Source organism: Schistocerca gregaria, chromosome X (assembly GCF_023897955.1).
Source record: "Schistocerca gregaria isolate iqSchGreg1 chromosome X, iqSchGreg1.2, whole genome shotgun sequence".
Classification (NCBI taxonomy): Eukaryota; Metazoa; Arthropoda; class Insecta; order Orthoptera; family Acrididae; genus Schistocerca; species Schistocerca gregaria.
This window is the reverse complement of record NC_064931.1, coordinates 570,269,907-570,288,787: the sequence shown is the minus strand read 5'-3', so window position 1 is coordinate 570,288,787 and position 18,881 is coordinate 570,269,907. Positions and strand designations below refer to the sequence as shown.

The following is an 18,881-nucleotide window of genomic DNA, read 5'->3' as shown; positions in this document are numbered from 1 at the left end:
CTGAATGGATGGAACATTCACAGACGGTATCAACAGTTTGTAGGCACAGAATGTGTATGGAAAGGAGAGAGTCCCAGCCACCCTCATGTTTCTGATGAAAATGTCACACAGATTCAGCTGCTTTCCAATGAAGTCCTACAAAATCAACTCATTATTAACAGTCAGTAGTATCCTGCTATGTTACAAAACTGGTTATTTCTGAGGATGCTCAAGTGAAACTCCATTTATCAACAAGATAAGGCACCCCTCATTGGTGTCACAAAGTGAATGGAACTCTACTCAGCCATTGGATTGGTTGTGAAATAGCTGGCAACTTAGCCCTTCACAGCTGGCCTCCATGGTCACCAGATTTGAAGCCCTATGGCTTCTTCTTGTGGGGTTTCATTAAGAACAATGTTTATGTACCAACACTACCACAGGACCTAGAGGAGTTGAAGAACCAAATAAGTAGTGCCATAACATTAATCACAATGGACATACATTCTCTAGTATGAAAGGAATGTGAGTATCAATGTGACATTGTTCATGTCATTGGTGGAGAACATATTGAACATCTGTAATCTAAACTTGAGAGATTCATAAATATATGTCCCAAGCTTCATAGTTGCATGTCTTACAATTTAATAAATATATGTGTTCAAAATAAGTATATTCTTTTTGAAACACCATGTATTTTGTCACCAGTTACAATGCTGAATACATTTATTTATTTTAGTCATTAGATGTATTATGAGTGATAAATGTTGTATCATTACATATAGGCCCTGTCATTTTGATGGTACAATGACATTTACATAGTCTATTCTAAAATTTAACCTATATATATAAAAAAAAGATTGCAGCATAGTATGTAGATGACTTTTTACAATATATTACATATTAATTTCTTCTTTACAATTTAAGACGAATTCTCTTATGTTTAAATTTAAATTTAAACTCATGGGATAGCTATATGTACCTATCCAGATGATAGTATCACATACACAAGGTATAAAAGGGCAATGCATTGGTGGAGTTGTCGTTTGTACTAAGGTGACTCATTTTGGACACGATTAGCACCATACAACAGGAATTAACAGACTTTGAATGTGGAACAGTAATTTGAGCTAGACATTTGGGACATTCCATTTTGGAAATTGTTAGGGAATTCAATATTCCAAGATCCACAGTGTCGAGAGTGCAGCAAGAATACCAGATTTCAGGCATTACCTCTCACCACAAACAATGCAGTGACTGATAGCCTTCACTTAATGACCAAGACCAGAGGTGTTTGCATAGAGTTTTCAGTGCAGATAGACAGGCAACACTGTGTGAAATAACCACAGAAATCAACATGGCTTCTACAACGAATGAATTCACTGGGACAGTGTGGTAAAATTTGATATTAATGTGCTATGGCAGCAGATGACCAATGTGAGTGCCTTTACTAATAGCACATCACCTGTAGCACCTCTCCTGGGCTCATCATCATATTGGTTGGACCCAAGTCAGCTGGAAAACTGTGTCCTGGTAAGATGAGTCCTGATTTCAGTTGGTAAGAGCTGATGATATGGTTTGAGTGTGGCTCAGGTTGTCAACAAGACACTGTGCAAGCTGGTGGTGGCACCGTAATGGTGTGGTCTATGTTTTCACAGAATGGACTGAGCCCTCTGATCCAACTAAACTGATCATTGACTGGAAGTGGTTATGTTCAACTACTTGGAGACTATTTGCAGCCATTATAGACTTCATGTTCCTAAACAATGATGGAATTTTTCCAGATGTCAATGTGCCAAGTTACCAGGCCATAATTGTTCATGGCTGGTGTGAAGAACATTATGGACAATTTGAGTGAATGATTTGGCTAGCCATCAATCATTTATGGCACATAATCATGGGGTCAGTCCATGCACAAAATCCTGCACCAGCAACACTTTCATAACTATGGATGGCTGTAGAGGCAACTTGGCTCAGTATTATATAGGCTGACTCTTACACACACACACACACACACACACACACACACACACACACACACACACACATATATATATATATATATCTCGTTTTACATTATGTGCATATATATACATAAAAAAAGCATTACATAGTTTTTTGCTGCTGCTAGATCATAAGCAGTCTGCACTGGAACACAATGGTGCGGATTTTTCATTGTAAGTAAACAAAATATCTTCCCTTTAATAACTTGTTTACCTCACTTAAAATCATTGTGAGGCACAATTACAGTTAAAAAGATATTGTCTCACATTTTGTTTTAGTTGTAGGGCACCACCACCCCAAAGAAACTTCGTCAGTTGGGGAAACAAAAGGTGAAAGCTAATGTAGAACATGGAGTAGCCATCTGAAGATGAACCTGTCAGTTCAAAACCAGTAACAGGGCTGCTTAAATAAATAAATAGCATCGTAAAAGTGGCTGGTTGCTGTTATCTTCTATACAAGAGTCAACCAATATTTTATACACAACCATGGACTCAAAATGTCAATTTTTGACAAAATAGCACATGGCTCAACAATGACTTGTTGAGTCCATGCCAATGTGAGTTGCTGCACTACTCCTGGCAAAATGAGGTCAACATAATATTAGGAGATACTTTTGTCACCTCTGTGAATATGAAAAATAAAGGAAGGGTACTCACTCACATTCAGCTGACTTATGTGCTGTACATAGACCCATGTAACAGAACATATTAATAACAACTAGCTTTTGAGCTCTGGCTCTTCTTCTAACAGAAGATGATCACATTCACATACACAACTAGACAGGTACTCAAATACACATTATCCCATCTATGATGAGTTACTCATGTTACTCATATAGTAAAACATTTATTAAATAACTGAATTAATTAATTATAATTAATGTCTTTCAGTTGGGTAAAGCATATTTTCTCTGCTCTTAATGAACCATTTAATTTAGTTTGCAGTGATATGTGGATGGCTGCTTTCAATAACAGGCATCCTGGCACTTATCTATGGCCTGTACAATGTGGAACTGCACCCAGTAACTGGTGCTGCATATTCTTCACTGAGTCATTCTGCCTGGGCATTGGCTCTGGGATGGATTGTTGTAGCTTGTTCAACAGGCTATGGTGGTAAGACTTGTAACTAAATTCCATAACAAAATAAATGTATTTCTAGGCCCTACTTGTCCAGTAAATCTCTGATATAATATTTTTTTAATTTTCTTTACTTACATGTAACAGTAAAAACGTTTTTTCAAAAATTACTCCACCTTCACAAGAACTACTCAGTCCATTACTAATTAATTACATTTTTATAGCCACATTCAGTGACATCAGAATTCAACGTCTAAGTCAACAGATAGCACTCTGATAGAACCAGTATTCCTGTAGACCTATGAGTTAAAAATATTGACCATGGCACTTGTGTTATTGCCTCCTTAATATATTAGTCCCGTGGAAAAGGTCTCAGGATTTCACAGTGTAAACACACTATACATGATATTATTTGTGTAATGTTGTAAAAAAGTTAATTATAATCCTTATATGTAAGCCATAGTGCACTTCAGGAGAATATCAACATATATTATAGAGGAACACTTGCCACATGTTCTAGTAATAATGGAACATGGGCTAAAATGCAGTGAAATAATATATTATAGATTAGAAGGTTACATACTAGCAAATAGTTATTGTAGGCACAACCATAAATGTGGGTGTGTGGCAGTTTATGTTAATAAGGCTATAGAAGCTAAAAAACTTCCTTTCTTGAACACCACACCAAAGAAAGATTAATTTAAATGACAGTAATGAACTTAAGTTACAAAAGCATAAAGTGATTGGAGTATATAGGCCACCAAACGCTGATGTAATGCTGTTTATGGATAAACTTAGTTGCGTTGTTGGTCAGGCCAGTTCTAATGACCTTACTATATTAGGTGTCTTTAATATAGATGCAAACTCAAATAGAATAGTAAACTTGAAACTCAGTGATGTACTGACCTCATATAATCTTGTAAATATAATGAACTCTGACACCAGAGTGATGGACACATGTTCCACTAGAATTGATTATGCTATAATCAACAAAGATGTTACAGATAAGGTAAAGGTGATAGAATACAAAAATTCAGTTGTGCCTAAAATAACAAACATTGTGCTACAGAAATGAATGCTGAATACCTCAAATACTAATGTTCTTAAAGACAAACTAGTGAATGAGAAATGGGATTCTGTGTACCAGGTAAAAGGATCGGATGAGAAATGGAATGAATTCTACTCAACCCTACTGCATCACTATGAATATAGTTGTCCAGTCAGAGAAATCCAGAAGGTATTTAAACACTGTCAAAATGGAAGTAATCCTAGACTAAATCTCCCAACAAATCTGATTAGGCTCAGGCAGCAAGTACATGATCTAAACCAGCTTTATAAAGCTACTACTATGCAGGTTTTCAAGGAAAAATACAATAGGGCTAAGCAAACTTTTAAAACTGAAATTGTTAACCTAAGGAAGCAGATTAACAGCAAAACAATAGAACAGTCTGATAACATAAGCAAAGCATCTTGGAAGCTGATTGACAAATACCGAAAAGGTCCTAACAAGATGAACATGGAACCACTCAGCATAAGACATGATGGTAACATTATAAAAAACTCAGATACTATATGTAATATTTTTAATAACGACTACTTTTCTGGTGAACACTCAACCCATATTATAGATTCACAGGTAGAGACCCGATGCCATCTCACCCAGTGTACCGAATTCGAATTTGTGGAAGTGAATGAGCTGGAAGTTCACAGGGCAATATACATGCTAAAGAAAAAATTTTCATCTGATGGGATCATGTATCCAGTGCTATTACTAAAGTGTGCTTAAAAGAAATCTCTAAACCTCTTACTCACCTGATTAATTGCAGCATTAGAGAAAACATGTATCCAGCAGTTCTAAAAATGAGTGTAGTGAAACCAGTGTATAAAAAGGGAAGTAGGGAAGATGTCTCCAACTATAGACCAATATCATTAATTCCCACAGTTACACAGTTCATCCATGAAGCTTACTGTCTGTTGGATCAGAAGATGCAGACTGCAAGTATATTTTTGGACCTGACAAGAGCACTTGATACAGCAAACCATAGGGTACTTCTTAAAAAGCTAAAATCTCATGGTATTGGGGATCAAGCCATCAATCTTCTAATCACATACTTACTAAATCGTAAGCAAAGCACTAAATTGTCATACAAACTAGATAATAAAATCATGAACTCCCAGTCCACCTGTGAACCTGTATTACAAGGTTTACCACAGAGCTCAGTCCTTGGACCCTTTCTCTTCCTTATATATATCAACGACATTGCGCAACCCATTAACTCCTATATTGTAAGCTATGCAGATGACATGTCAATCTTATTCTATGGAAGTGAATCTAATGAGCTAGAATCTCTTGCTACTAGTGGTGTAACAGAAGTAACAAAATACTTCAGTGATAAGGGACTCAGGGTGAATGTCACCAAATCTAAACTACTGACATTTAAAACAGGCAGTTCTCACCACATCAATATGAATAGTATGTGTAATATCTCTGCAACAGAAAATGGTAACTGTAAATTCCTGGGTGTGTATGTTGATGAAAATTTGCAGTGGTCGTACCACATTAATTTCGTATGTGGAAAAGTCAGTAGTGACATATATCTCCTCAGCTAGCTCGCAAAGATAGTTCCTAGCCAAGCACTGAAATTAGTATATTATGGAACACTTCACCCCTTTCTCAATCTTGGAATTGAACTATGGGGCTGTGCAACTGATGTACATTTAAAAAGAATACGACTACTACAGAAAAGATCAATAAGACATATACATGGGATGGGACATAGAGATTCATGTCATGAAGTGTTTGTGCAGCACAAATATCTGACTTTCTCAATCTTTGAATTGAACTATGGGGCTGTGCAACTGATGTACATTTAAAAAGAATACTACTACTACTACTACTACTACAGAAAAAAGCAATAAGACATATACATGGGATGGGACATAGAGATTCATGTCATGAAGTGTTTGTGCAGCACAAATATCTCTACATCTTCAAAATAGCTGTATTTTTTATAAGTCAACCAACAGAAGCTATCAAGGGCAGTGATGTACATGATCACAACACTAGAACAAAGTGTAATTATTTCCGTAACAGAACAACATTAAAAATGACCGATAGAAGTCCATATATCAGTGGTTTGATTTGGTACAACAAGATATCAAACACTCTAAGAATGTACACAGGAAAAGTTTTTAAAACAAAATTAAAATCTTTTCTAATAGAAAAATGTTTATGTTCTTTCAACGAATTTTAAGATAGTGATTGTAACATGAGGCATTAACATATCAGTTGTAATATGATAAATGTAAAAAATAGACATAAGAGGCAACAGCTACAGAATATAGTGCATTTTATAAGTGTAAATTTAACCATAGTATTAAGTCTGGCATTTGCAAAAGCCATCATTACGATGGCTCCACGTAAAGAAAATGTAAATAAATAAATGAGTAAACATTCCTTCGTTGAAATAACAGTACTGGAGTCAAAATATTTGTGTAAAGCAGTAAACATAATAATCAAAACTTGCTATGGGAAATGATGACTAACATTTCCTTTTTTGTGACTGAGTATTTTTTAACTATGTTTTCACTTGAAATTATTTATCATAACAAATATAAGAATAGTAAGGTGAACTTCAGTTTATACATGCAGGGACATGACACATTTTTACATCGAAATATTTTTGCTAGACTTTAGTTTATCTAAAAACATTTATTGTTTCAACAGATTACAGTATCTTAAGGCAAATAATTATCACCATGTTCTATTTTATGATAGACAAATGCACAATAATTTAATAACTGCATTTTAAATTAGTAGAAAATATACTTAAAACTGTGTCTCTCTCAAAACAAGTAGGGTTTAATGTTCCATGTAGCAGATTATGTGTGTTAAGTGAACCAGTTTATTCTGAAATAGCACTATGTGTCTATGAACACAGAAATATAATTTTACTTTTAGAGTTGCATGGCATTCACAATGAGAGATTAGGCTGGGAATATAACAAGCTGCTTCATATAGAAAGATGTACAATACAAAATTTATATTCTGAAAATGTCATACTAGTGGTCAATCCTTATTTTAAAAAAATGAAAGTGATTTAACTGCACATACTGTAAGACTTGGGTTGACTATCTACCTGTAAGTTGGGAACACATGAACTAAATCACACATGAAACAGATAAAATGTGTAAACTTCTAATTATTCAGTGAAGTGAGTGGTGTCATGTTGAAGAAGAGAGGAGAATTATTTAGTATTAATAACTGCTCTGTGTGAGTTATGGTTTAGAAATAATATGCATTGGAAGTGTAACTCCAAAACACATCATGTGATTTTTATAAACAAAGTGCCACTTGACAGAGCAGATGCTGAATGATATACATACAACTGGAGAATATACCTAAAGTCAAATGAGGTACTAAAACCATTGCTTATTCATTAATTAGTTAACTAATATTTCCATGTACACAAAAAGCCAAATATGTCACTGTAGAAAATGACACACATTAAAATTTTGCATTACCTAATACATAACTATCACTGAGTAACAATAATTTAATTAAAAATGAATCACTTTTTGATCTATGATCTTTAGCTATTAGTTCTGTTTGCCATAGCATAAGCAGTATTGTATGTTCATTTTATTGTTGGCACATTGTTTCAGTGTTAACTTTGTTCTTAGTTGTGTTAACTTAGTACGGTATCCATTATAAAGAGAGCAGGAAGTGAACACCCAGCTACAGCATTCCATGGCTATAGGAAAGAGGCCTACTAGCATGCTTACCACAGTCATGTCACAGGGTAATATATGTAAAGCAGAATAACTGTGGCAACACATGAGTAACAGAAACAATAATTCATTTTAAACATTTGCATAAAAATACTCAGCTTTTGCTTTGCAAGAAGGCATGACAGTGATTTAAAGTTATTAATCTAATGTAACCAATGTTATGTTAACAAGGGACCTAGAAATGACGGAGAGGCTCCACCCCGCTGCAGCCGCAGTGGTCCGCAACCCCACAAAGACTACCGCAATCCACTTCAACCCTCCACCGTCCCACACCAAACTCAGGGTTATTGTGTGGTACGGCTCCCGGTGGACCCCCCCCCCCCCCCCTTCCGCCCTCCCCCAGGGAACGCCTCACACCAGACGAGTGTAACCGCTATGTTTGCATGGTAGAGTAATGGTATTGTATGCGTACATGGAGAACTTGCTTGCACAGCAATCGCCGACATAGTGTAGCTGAGGCGGAATAAGGGGAAACAGCACACATTTGCCAAGGCAGATGGAAAACTGCCTAAAAACCATCCGCAGACTGGCCGGCTCACCAGACCTTGACACAAATTCACCAGGCGGATTTGTGCCGGGGACTGGCACTCCTTCCTGCCCAGAAAGCCATGTGTTAGACCACATGGCCAACTGGGCAGGCTTAATGTAACGTAACACAGTAGATGATTACTAACTAATGTAACTGAAGTTTGATTTGGACTGTAGTTACAGAGTTTAGAAGTCCTGTCTCCCAATAAGTAAACATTTTGACTAACACTTCAAACAATCTTTGACACTTTACTGTCTGATGGTTTCCTGGTCAGCAACTCATGGATGCAGAAAAGAACTGTGTGAAGACTGTCTAAGAGCTGTAGGCAACTAAAGGTAACTGGAAATGGATCAAACTGACTGAGCGTCCTTGTGCTGCTGCTTAAATATTGTACTTGGCACAGTTATGTGTAACAGAAGTTTGGGGATGGCACAACTAGTTCTGGCTTTCAGCACTCTCTGTGGTAGTAGACATAACTACTAGCAAATAAATGTGCTAATTGAATGTTTTGTAGTGGAAACATAGAAAAGTCCCTGGTATGTGTGCTGTTACTGTGTGTGGTGCCATGCTGAGACTGCTTGGAGTGTGGTGCTTTCTGAAGCTGACATTGTGTACCACATCTGGCAGAGACACAGCACTCTGTGATTATGACCATAAGCAGAAGATGTCCACTTCCCAGAATTTAGAACTAATAATATAGTTTACTTTATGGGTTGAATACACAGAGACACTGTGTCATCTGCTAACTGAGGTCATCTATGTTGGCTGTTCTTACAAAGCTGTCACTACAGACCAAGGCAAGTAGATTTCTCATGTTACCTTCCATTAGGAAAGTGGGTGCACTCAGCGACTGTTATGTGATTTATAAATTATATAGCACAGCAATCAGTCATCCTTTCTTTTTTGGCAGTTTTTATTATGCAAATCCATATTTTGGCTAGTGCCTAGCCATTATCAATGCACTATTTTATAATCTCAATGCATGTTAGTTCCATGTTGTGCGGGCATCAGTCACATTTCTTTGACTGACTGGTGCCCGAACAACAGGGAACGAATATGCATCAAGATTAGAAAATACTGCATTAATAATGGCTAGGCACTAGATTGCAGCACTCTATACTTTATAAAAAAGTAGATTTCTGTTGACATAGCTAGCCCTGTCAACAACTGTGGCAAGAGTACTGTGTGGTATTATTCACAGTCTTGTGTAAGTGATTGAAGAACTGTGGTTTTATCTGTTTCTTTAAAGTAGAAATTGAGTGTTTCTTGTCACAGTTTTAAAATGGAAAATATTACAAAAAGAGGTAGGAAAACCCTTTTGATACACAAGAAAGTAAAAATTCTTAAAAGAATTCAAGTTCATTTCAGATGGCACATTGCATAAGCACAGAGTTTAGTGGTACCTAGGTTGATGCTGGACACAGTTGTTGAAAACATGCCAGATACACTAAATATGCAGTTCTGGAAGAAATTATGAAGAACTAGTTTCTGACAGCACATGCTTCCAACATAATCATGGATAGCATGATGCACAAAAAGCTGCTGAAGGTCCCTAATATGTTTTGAATCAAGGACTTCTCTGCACCTAATGATTGGATCAATAGGTTCAAGAAGTGGTATATAATGTGGTATTCAAAGCAATATGCGATGAAGGAAACAGTGTAACCATACAAACTGTTAGTGAATGGCAGAGTGATAGATTTTAAGCACTTAAAAGGACAAAAGGACATCTTCAACATAGATGAAACTGTTCTTTCGTTCAGCACCCTACTAAACAAAACACTTGCCTTTAAAGATGAAATTTCCATGTGGGGAAACACAGTAAAGTTGGTCTTACAGTAAATCTAGAGAGAAATACTGGTGTCTTTAACAGAATTAAAATGTTTGTGATTGGAAAAATTGGAAAAAAGCACATTTTTAACACATAAATCTTTGCTCATAAACTACACTGCCAATAACAAAGTGTAATTGGGACTACTCAAGAAGCAGTTGCATATCCCTCATGAAAGAATGGGAATCTATGACAGGAAAACTATCAGACTTGTGTATTGTCACCCTCTCTCTCCTCCCGAACTGGCCATGAAGGCCCAACGGTATCAACCGGCCACTGTCATCCTCAACCCTTAGGCATCATTGGATGCGGATATGGAGGGGCATGTGGTCAGCACACTGCTCTCCCAGCTGTATGTCAGTTTCTGAGACTGGAGCCACAACTTCTCAATCAAGTAGCTCCTCAGTTTGCCTCACAAGGGCCGAATGCACCACACTTGCCAACACTGCTCAGTAGACCAGACGGTCACCCATCCAAATAGTAGCCCAGCCTGACAGCACTTAACTTCGGTGATCTGACGGACTGGTGTTACCACTGCAGCAAGACCATTGGCAAAAAATATAAATTTAACCAATGTGAAGTTAGAGTTCCTGCCACCAGACTGCACAAGTGATGTGCAGCCCTTCTATTTGGTCATTATCCATACCTTCAAACGTGTTACAGAAAAGCCATTGTGCAGAAGATATTAAGTTTGCTGAAAGGTAGAAAATATCCATCTTCCTTTAAAGTGCCAATTTTAGATGCTTTGCTCTATTTTGCCAATGCATGGACAGAAGTTACGGAGTCCACCATCTCCAATTACTTTCAAAATGTGGGATTAATTCAAGCAGATGAAGGAAATTGGTGTGACACACCAGATCTGTGTAATAATGATGACCCTACTTGCTTCATTGTGGGAAAAGCTGCAACTGGATAACCCAGTGCAGATGTAAATGCAGCAGTGAAGACAATAAGACATATATTTCTCCTGCAGATGTAGATCTTACAGCTTTCCATTGTATTTATGAACTGGAAAAAAATAGTGAAAAAATTAAAACAACCCACTTTCTTCCCTTTTTTTGTGCTTAAAACGAAGAACAACTGTACCAACTTCTTCATTATGTCACACTTGCATGAAACCATCAATGAATACCACCAAATATTGTTCCTTAGCTTCTCAAAAAATTCAATCAACATGGTGGTAGCTCCAGCTGCTAATTTCTGCCTCTCTCCAAAATAAGTCATTTTTGGTGGAAGTTGTTGTGCTAAAGTGTCATGAAATGGCACATTGGTGGATGAACATAGTACAAAATTCAGAAAACCTTCATTAGATTATGAACAAGTCTCTGACGAGTATTTTGATGCACATTATTTACATATATCATTTATAAATTATGAAAATGTGAGTGGGGTTGTTTTATATGTAATTTTCACTACTTAAATAGCAATTTCCCACCTTTTATGTTTTCCCCCATTTTGCATCTTTTTCCCTTAAAAAGTGTAAAAGTGAGGTTTCACTGTATTTCTGTTTGTTCCATGACATTTTGGTCAAACTGCCAACATCAGTAATAACCTGCAATGATATTTTGGTGCAGAGTCTGCTGCCCATCCTCAGGCATATATTGGCAAAAATGCACCGCTGTCTTCTTTTTAAGACCCTGCCTGCACTTAAATGGGATACCCAGTTGTCACTGCACATTCAATGATTGAACACACACATTCTTGTTGCAAGTCTGTGTGTTGCTCCAGCCAGCTGGAGTAGCTGTGCAGTTCTAGGTGCTACAGTCTGGAACCGAGCAACCGCTACAGTCGCAGATTCGAATCCTGCCTTGGGCATGGGTGTGTGTGATGTCCTTAGGTTAGTTAGGTTTAATTGGTTCTAAGTTCTAGGTGACTGATGATCTCAGAAGTTAAGTCGCATAGTGCTCAGAGCCATTTGAACCATTTTTTTGTGTGTTACTCTAAACAACCTCCATTGTGGAAACTCAGCACCTTGATATAAATCATCTTCACATAGTTAAATCAAAGACTGAAGCTGGCCACACAAAGCACAAAGTACTGAATTGTAGCAACTGGCAAGGGCTTCAGACAGCTGAAAGTCCATTGACTCATTATAATGGGGTTCCATTGTGTTTCATCAAAAAGCCAGTAGAAATTGTGTGTTCAGCAATAGCAGATTTGCTGGATTAGAGGAAGGGAGTATGCTGTTGATATTCCACAATGTGCTCATGAACAGTATGTGTTGTTATCAATGTAATAGGATTTGCTGCACTTGCACAGGAAATTATACACATCTTACATCTGCTGATAAAATGAATAGAGCTTCTTATATGATGTGAATACTTTTCTGCAATTTATATGAGAAAGACATCAAGAACTTGGCCAAGTCATAGGTGTCTGCTCCAATATTGCTCACAGTAGGTCATAAAGGTATATCTTCTTTAAGGATCTTAGGCAATCCATACAGCCTAGGTGGAACTGAAACATGTGCTCTCAGTCCCTTAATGATATTGTTTAGTATAGTACTGAAAGTCAAAATTACCGCCATTTGTTTTATGATGTGGTTAGTAGGGTTCTAATCAATCTTGTGATATGTTCTGTTACATAGTAAAACATTGATCCTATTAATATGAACGGTGTCATCTTTTTGTGGGAACACTTTACTAGCCAAGATCACAAATATTTGTACATTCATAACTAGTTTTAGCAAAATCCATCTTCAGCTCTGAAAAATATTAAGGGGCAGGTTACAGGACAATACTCCACTGGAATATATACATGGCCCAGTCACATTAACATGACCAATGCCTGTGTTTGATGTCAAAGTGCAATTATGAGCAAAGTTTAGATGGATCACAAATATTTGCTCTGGAGGAATATGTTCTGAATAAGTGGATTAAGGACAGAAAAGATCCACCATGGTTTAATAACAAAATCTGAAAGATGCTGGGAAAGCAAAGAATGTTGCATTCTCAGTTTAAAAGTGAATGCACAAATGATGACAGGCAGAAGTTAGTAAAGAGTTGTGTATCATTAAAATGATTGGTGCACAAAGCATAGAAGAACTACTACTGGCATCTTTAGCAAAGAATCTAGCCAAAAACTGAGAAAATTCTTGTCTTATGTAACATCACTAAGGAAGTCGAAGGCTTCTATCCAATTGCTGGTTGATCAATCTGGTGTGGCAGTAAAGGATAGCAAAAGAAACTCTGGCATTCTAAATTTCACATTTAAGAAACCATTCATGCAGGAGGATTGTACAAACATAGTGTCATTTGATCATAACACAGACTCCTGTATGGAGGACATAGTAATAGGCTTCCTTGGAGTAAAGAAGCAACTTAGAGAGTTGAAAACAATAAGTCAAAAGGTCTGGATGGGGTTCCAATTTGGTTTTACAAAGAGTACTCTGCAGCACTGGACTCTTACATAGCTTTCATTTATCATGAATCTCTTGCCGAGCACAAAGTCTCAAGTGACTAGAAAAAAAAGTGCAGGTGACTCCTGCATATAAGAAGGGTAAAAGAACTTACTGCAGGATTACAGACTAATATCTTTAACATCAGTTTGCTGCAGAATTCTTGAACACATTCTCAGTTCAGAAATAATAAAGTTCCTTGAGATGGCAAACCTGCTGTCCACAAATCAGCATGCATTTAGGAAGCATTAGTTGTGCAAAACTCAGCTTGCCCTTTTCACACATGATATTCTGTGAAGTATGCCTGGAGGCCACAGGCAGGTTCCATATTTCTAGATTTCTGAACAGCATGAGACACACTGTCCTACTGCAGACTGTTAAAAAAGGTCAGGCATGCAGAATAGGTTCTCTGATGTGTAAATGCCCAAAGATTTATTAAGTAATAAGAACCAGCATGTTGACCTCAATGATGAGTGTTTATCAGAGATAAGGGTATCATTAGGAGTGCTCCAGGGAAATGTTATAGGTCTGCTAATATTCTTTATACATGTAAATAATCTGGTGGACAGTGTGAGCAGCACTCTGTTGCTATGTGCTGATTTTTCAGGTGTACAGGAAGGTGTTGTCAGTGAGTGACTATAGAATGATACAAGATGACTTAGTCAAAATTTATAATTAGTGTGATAAATGACAGCTAACTCTAAATGCAGAAAAATTTAAGTTAATGCAGATGAATAATTAAAATATCCATGTACTGTTTAAATACAGCATTATTAGTTTGCTATTTGACACAATCAGGTCCATTAAGTATGTAGGCATAGCACTGCAAAGCAATATGAAATGGAATGAGCATTTAAGGATTGTAGTGGGGAAGGTGCATAGTCGACTTCACTTTATGGGGGAGTTTTAGGAAAGTGGTGGTTCACCTGTAAAGAAGACTGCATGTAGAACTCTAGTACAATCCATTCTTGAGTACTGCTTGTGTGTTTGGAACCTCTACCAGGTCAAATTAAAAGAAGACATTGAAGCAATTCAGAGGCAGGCTGCTAGAGGTATTACCGGTAGGTTTGGTCAACATGCAAGTATTATGAAGATTCTTTGGGAACTCAAATGGGAATCCATCCAGGAAAAGCAACAGTATTTTCGAGGAACACTATGAGAAAATTTAGAGAACTGGCATTTGAAGTAGATGTAAAACAATACTACTGCCACCTGTGTACATTTTGTGTAAGGACCATGAACATAAGAGTAGGGAAATTAGGACTTGTACGGAGGCATATAGATAACCATTTTTCCTTCACTCTCTTTGTGAGTGGAACAGGAAGGGAAATAACTATTAGTGGTACAACATACCCTCCATCACATACCATACTGAGGCTTGCAGAGTGTGTATGTAGATTTAGATGTTCAAACACTCTCACATTGACATAGGAAACATAGAATTTATGTTCAGGGTTCTTCACCAAGTGGCGTTCACATCTACGCAAGTACAAACAATTTTGGAAATTATCTCCAAGCATATGTCCATAATTAACATCATGTAATACACTACCACAAGTTGCAACCACAACACACCAGAAATACTTACTTTTGTGAAGTCTGTACACTGAAAAAGACCCATACCCGGGCTTATGCACCCCAAATGTGAAAGGTTATGAACAGTAACAAAAGATACAAGTTTTGACATACACAACATCATACTAAGGCAATGTGCCAGACTGGAACAATGTAAGGGTTTTATGTGACATACAGCTTGCATATCAATTAAAAAAGATCATGGTGAAACCTTAAAACCATATAATAGCAATTTGCAATAGTTGAGTGTGTGAGATGCAATTCCTCTCAATTATGAACATATCAGTATGTTTGTTCCATGGAATGAGAACAGTAGGGTTGATTTCATTTGATTTTGGGTACAATAATATCCATGTCTGTTCATAAGATAGAGAGGGCTACCTTATCCATAGACAGTATGTTGCTCTTCAGTGGTTTGGCACTTGTCAACACAGAGCAAGACTCCCAAGAAATGTCCTCCGCTGCATTTGTTGCAAGATGGCACATGCTATGCTGCTTATTCTGAAGTCTTAGATCACCAAGCCAATAACCTGTAAGTGGGACTCGAACATCTCTCAACTGTGTTCCTGGGACATGGATATTCACCTCACCAGATAGAGATAGGTCTACAGACATAAGTGACAGAACAAGAAAGAGAATGAGGCCATCAAGATGACAGTTTATCTGTCAAATATTGAAAATGTTTCTACAAAAATGGGTAGTGAAATACCATAATGTTAAGCTAGTCTACCATGAAGTTAAAATGAGCTTTCATCCTCCATCAAACTATAAGCACTTTTGCAATTGAACAGAAGTGACTTATAGCCATACAAGGCAGGTGTTTATAGGACTGCATATGAATGCAGCAAATCTTATATAGGGAAAATGATGTTCACCGTTCAGGAATGCATCGAGGAACATCAGTGGCATACTCACCTTCTCCAACCTAGCAAATCCGATATTGCTGAACACTGTATTCCTACTGGTCATTCAATGACATACAATGAAATACAAATTGTGGCCCATACTTTGAACTTTTGGGACTCTATTCTCAATTAATCAAAGGGCAAACAACATTCTGAGCCCCTTATCAATCAGAACAGCAGTTTTCAGTTATGGTGCATGGAGTGCTGTCACAGAAAAACTTTGTGCTCCATGTAACTGGTGTCATTTTGTGACTTTACCATGTGAAGACAATTGACCTTTATATTCATGAGATGAGCTTTCAGCATGGAAGATGATCAGAGCAGTGCAGAGACTTGCAGAAGAAGCACGTGTGCTCAAGCAACACACACTTGGTGACAGCTTGGAAAACACTGCAAGTGTTGGTGGGTCTTAAACAGGTGACCTCAGTGTACTTTCATCACTATACAGTTGAATATGGCCAGAAGACTCTGTAATGAATGATCGCAGCAGAAAGTTACCAACATCTTGAGGTTTGGCTAAAATTTCATTGAACAGTTTATATAATAGAAAAGTTTTAAATTTCACATACAGTATCTCTGTTTGTATTGTTTATGTTCATTATGTGCCATCACCATCGATTTGTCTTGGGAGATTAAAATATGAGCCACTCCTAGAATTTGGCATTTTATTGAACAATAATAATCTTTTTTTCTTTATGGTAACCTGGAGAGATGCTGCAGCATGAACCGAATATTTACAATTATCATAATCTGTAAACTGTAATGTTAGATGTCAAACCAAACCATATAATTACAGCTCCCTTTCATTTTGTTTTCCAGGAATCATAAACAAAATTCTTTCATCAACCAAACTATATCCTCTAAGCAGAGTGACATACTGTGCATACTTAGTTCATCCTCTCATGATAAGAGTTATGGCGATGACAACAGATGGCCCCTTCCATCTAAGCATAGTGACAGTGGTATGTATATTAGGAGAAAACTGTTAACGCATAAATACATTTTAATACAGAATTTTCTTCTCAGTGGTAAAATGCACAAATATTGTAATGTCATAATTAATGTTCATGGAGGGTGATCTCTCTTTACTTCTTATTTTTTTAGTAAAGTACATCTTGCATGTCACCAAAAGGGATTGGCCAGTCCTACGACCTAGTGTCAGTTCTGCTTCTGCAGAAATGCAAAACATGCATGTAGGCTGTCAGCCCTATGAGAAGGAGGCTAAGTTTGTTTCCCTACACTTATCCTCTCCCAACAGCAGTTTAATTTCTCATTTGTTTACACTTGTGTTGGACTGTCACATTTAAGTGCCTGCAGTATAAACAAGAACTTGAATATAACTGTGTACATTATAACCTTGTGCTGTCCTTCAAAGCATATAAAGGCTACAGTAGGCCGAGCTAGAAAATATTGCTCTACTAGTCTTTGTGTGCTGCAGGAGAACACCAGTTTGTACGCTGAAGAACAGTGTTCAAATTCTTGTTTGTGCACTCATTATCTACTCAGTACTTCCACTATTTACTGATTTGTTATCTTTATTTTCATGAACAATAAGATTATTTCTTTTTTATGATGAAATTAACTGCTCATATTTTTGGTCTCACAGAAAACATTTGATGAAATATCATTAATTAAGTCTCTTTTCTTTTTGCAGCTCATATTATTTTCTGGACAAGTAGTGGCATCATACATTCTTTCTTTCATTCTTTCACTTGCTTTTGAAGCACCTATTGTTTCACTGCTGAAGTTATTTGCACCTGAGAAAAGCAAAAATCCAAGGTGAAGGAATGTTAATCAGAATGTTACTGAACATTATTTTGTAAACCAAAGAACCACTGTTGATGCTTCAGAAGGAATTTTGTGCTGGTGTACATATCACTAATGTGTGTCAAATTATCAACAACACATCAGTGATGATATTTCGTCCTGAAAGTGAAATTTATTTTAATGCAAAATGAATATGTTTTTTGATAACTTAATTTATGATTTACATGTCAGTATTAATTGTCAGTATTTTCATTATAAGAAATGTTGCAGAGCAACTCTTTCCTGAGTGATGCTTTGTAAGAAACTTTTAATATATATAATAAGAGTGAAATTATCAAAATTGGAAACATAGTCGTCATTGTAAATTAGAATAAAAAACTGAGTGTAAATGTTTGCTGCACGTGAGTAGCATGTGAACTTACAAAAAACCATTGTTGAGACTGGGTTCATGTTCTTCATTATATACTAATAGTACAAACAGATTTGCAAAACTTGTGGAAATGAGAGAAAGTTCATTTCTATAATACCTACAATGTCTGGGGAGACATGCTGCTTAAGATGTTAAAAATTAATAAGCAGCTGATGTCACAGATATTGTAAATAGTACTTAAAAGAGTAATGATCATTGTGAAAGTAGTAGATACAGGCAAATATTTTGTACTAAGGACAAAAATAAAATTGTATGTGATAATAAATTGCTGGTATTATTACCTTTCTGGTCTGCTTTTCATTGTTACCTTTTGTTTGATCAGTGTCATTTTATTTACTTACTAGTCTTGTTTTTTACCTATACATTTACTCACTAAATGGAAAATTTACAGTACAAATAGAACAAAGATTTTCAGCTTTCATTTGACAAAAAATAAAGGCTGGGTATGTATAATTTTGGATGATAGTCAGCACTATAAAAATAAATGATAAGAACAGCTTAGTTTTGCTAGTATTGGTCAATTTTAATTCTAATGAAAACTACTTCAAGAAAATAGTCTATAATTAACATCTGTTCTTGCAGAGCACAGAAATATCAGTG

At 36.6% G+C, this 18,881-nt stretch overlaps 1 protein-coding gene across 1 annotated transcript in view; it reads left to right on the top strand.

Moving 5' to 3' along the window:
• LOC126299096 (O-acyltransferase like protein-like) overlaps nt 1–18,546 on the top strand; it is a 248,339-nt gene extending 229,793 nt beyond the window's left edge. The window contains exons 13-15 of the mRNA XM_049990770.1: nt 2,918–3,092; nt 16,904–17,046; nt 17,739–18,546. Of these exons, the coding sequence (XP_049846727.1) occupies nt 2,918–3,092; nt 16,904–17,046; nt 17,739–17,867 (447 nt within the window). The 3' untranslated portion in view covers nt 17,868–18,546. The remainder of the gene's footprint in view (nt 1–2,917; nt 3,093–16,903; nt 17,047–17,738) is intronic.
• Nucleotides 18,547–18,881: the final 335 nt, after the last annotated feature.